Genomic DNA, 834 nt, shown 5'->3' with positions numbered 1-834 from the left:
CCACACTGAGAGCATGTGTAAGGCTTCACTCCAGTATGAATTCTCGCGTGGCTTTCAAGGTTTCCTTTTCGACTGAAACTTTTCCCACACTGTTGGCAGGTGTAAGGGCTCTCTCCCGTGTGAATCCTCATGTGGACATTAAGGTTTCCCAGTTGATCGAAACTCCTTCCACACTGAGAACACGTGTAAGGCTTCTCTCCAGTGTGAATTCTCATGTGGGCATTAAGAGTTGGTCGATGTGTAAAACTCCTTCCACACTGAGAGCATGTGTAAGGCTTCACTCCAGTATGAATTCTCACGTGGCTTTCAAGGCTTCCTCTTCGAGTGAAACTTTTTCCACAGTGTTTGCAGATGAAAGGCTTCTCTCCTGTGTGAACTCTCATGTGGTACCTAAGGTTTTCTTTTCTGCTGTAACATTTTCCACACTGTTGGCAGGTGAATGCGCTATCACTAGTGTGAATTCTCATGTGAACTGTAAAGGCTCTTTTTTGGTCAAAACTCTTTCCACACTGTTGGCAGGTGAAGGGCTTCTCTCCCGTGTGAATTCTCATGTGGATTTTAAGGCATGTCGGCTCTTCTCTCCCGTGTGAATTCTCATGTGGATTTTAAGGTGTCCATGTCGACTGAAACGTTTTCTACATTGTTTGCAGGTGAAACGACTTCTAGATCCTGTCTTTTGAGCTCTTTTTTGTGATGAAGCCTTTTTTTTAGTGTGCGAGCGATTATACTTTTTGGTTACAAAATCATGATGTTTCTCATACTGATCTTTCTCTTCGGTTTCATCCAGTTCTTGACCCTCCTCTTTCAGTGCAATCAGGTCTGAGGGGAAAAAAG

General features: G+C 43.9%; 1 protein-coding gene across 1 annotated transcript; it reads right to left on the bottom strand.

Annotated features, from left to right (window-relative positions):
* Positions 1–6: 6 nt before the first annotated feature.
* On the bottom strand, positions 7–579 carry LOC107744757 (gastrula zinc finger protein XlCGF7.1-like; the record flags this gene model as incomplete). The annotated part of the gene is made up of 1 exon (XM_016558564.1): positions 7–579. A coding segment is annotated over one exon (573 nt), but the record flags the coding sequence as incomplete, so codon positions are not given.
* Between the last annotated feature and the right edge of the window lie 255 nt (positions 580–834).

Source organism: Sinocyclocheilus rhinocerous, unplaced genomic scaffold, assembly GCF_001515625.1.
Source record: "Sinocyclocheilus rhinocerous isolate Xijiao unplaced genomic scaffold, SAMN03320098_v1.1 scaffold37178, whole genome shotgun sequence".
In the NCBI taxonomy this organism is placed as follows: Eukaryota; Metazoa; Chordata; class Actinopteri; order Cypriniformes; family Cyprinidae; genus Sinocyclocheilus; species Sinocyclocheilus rhinocerous.
The sequence above is the reverse complement of the archived record's forward strand: the minus strand, read 5'-3'. Positions and strand labels throughout refer to the sequence as shown.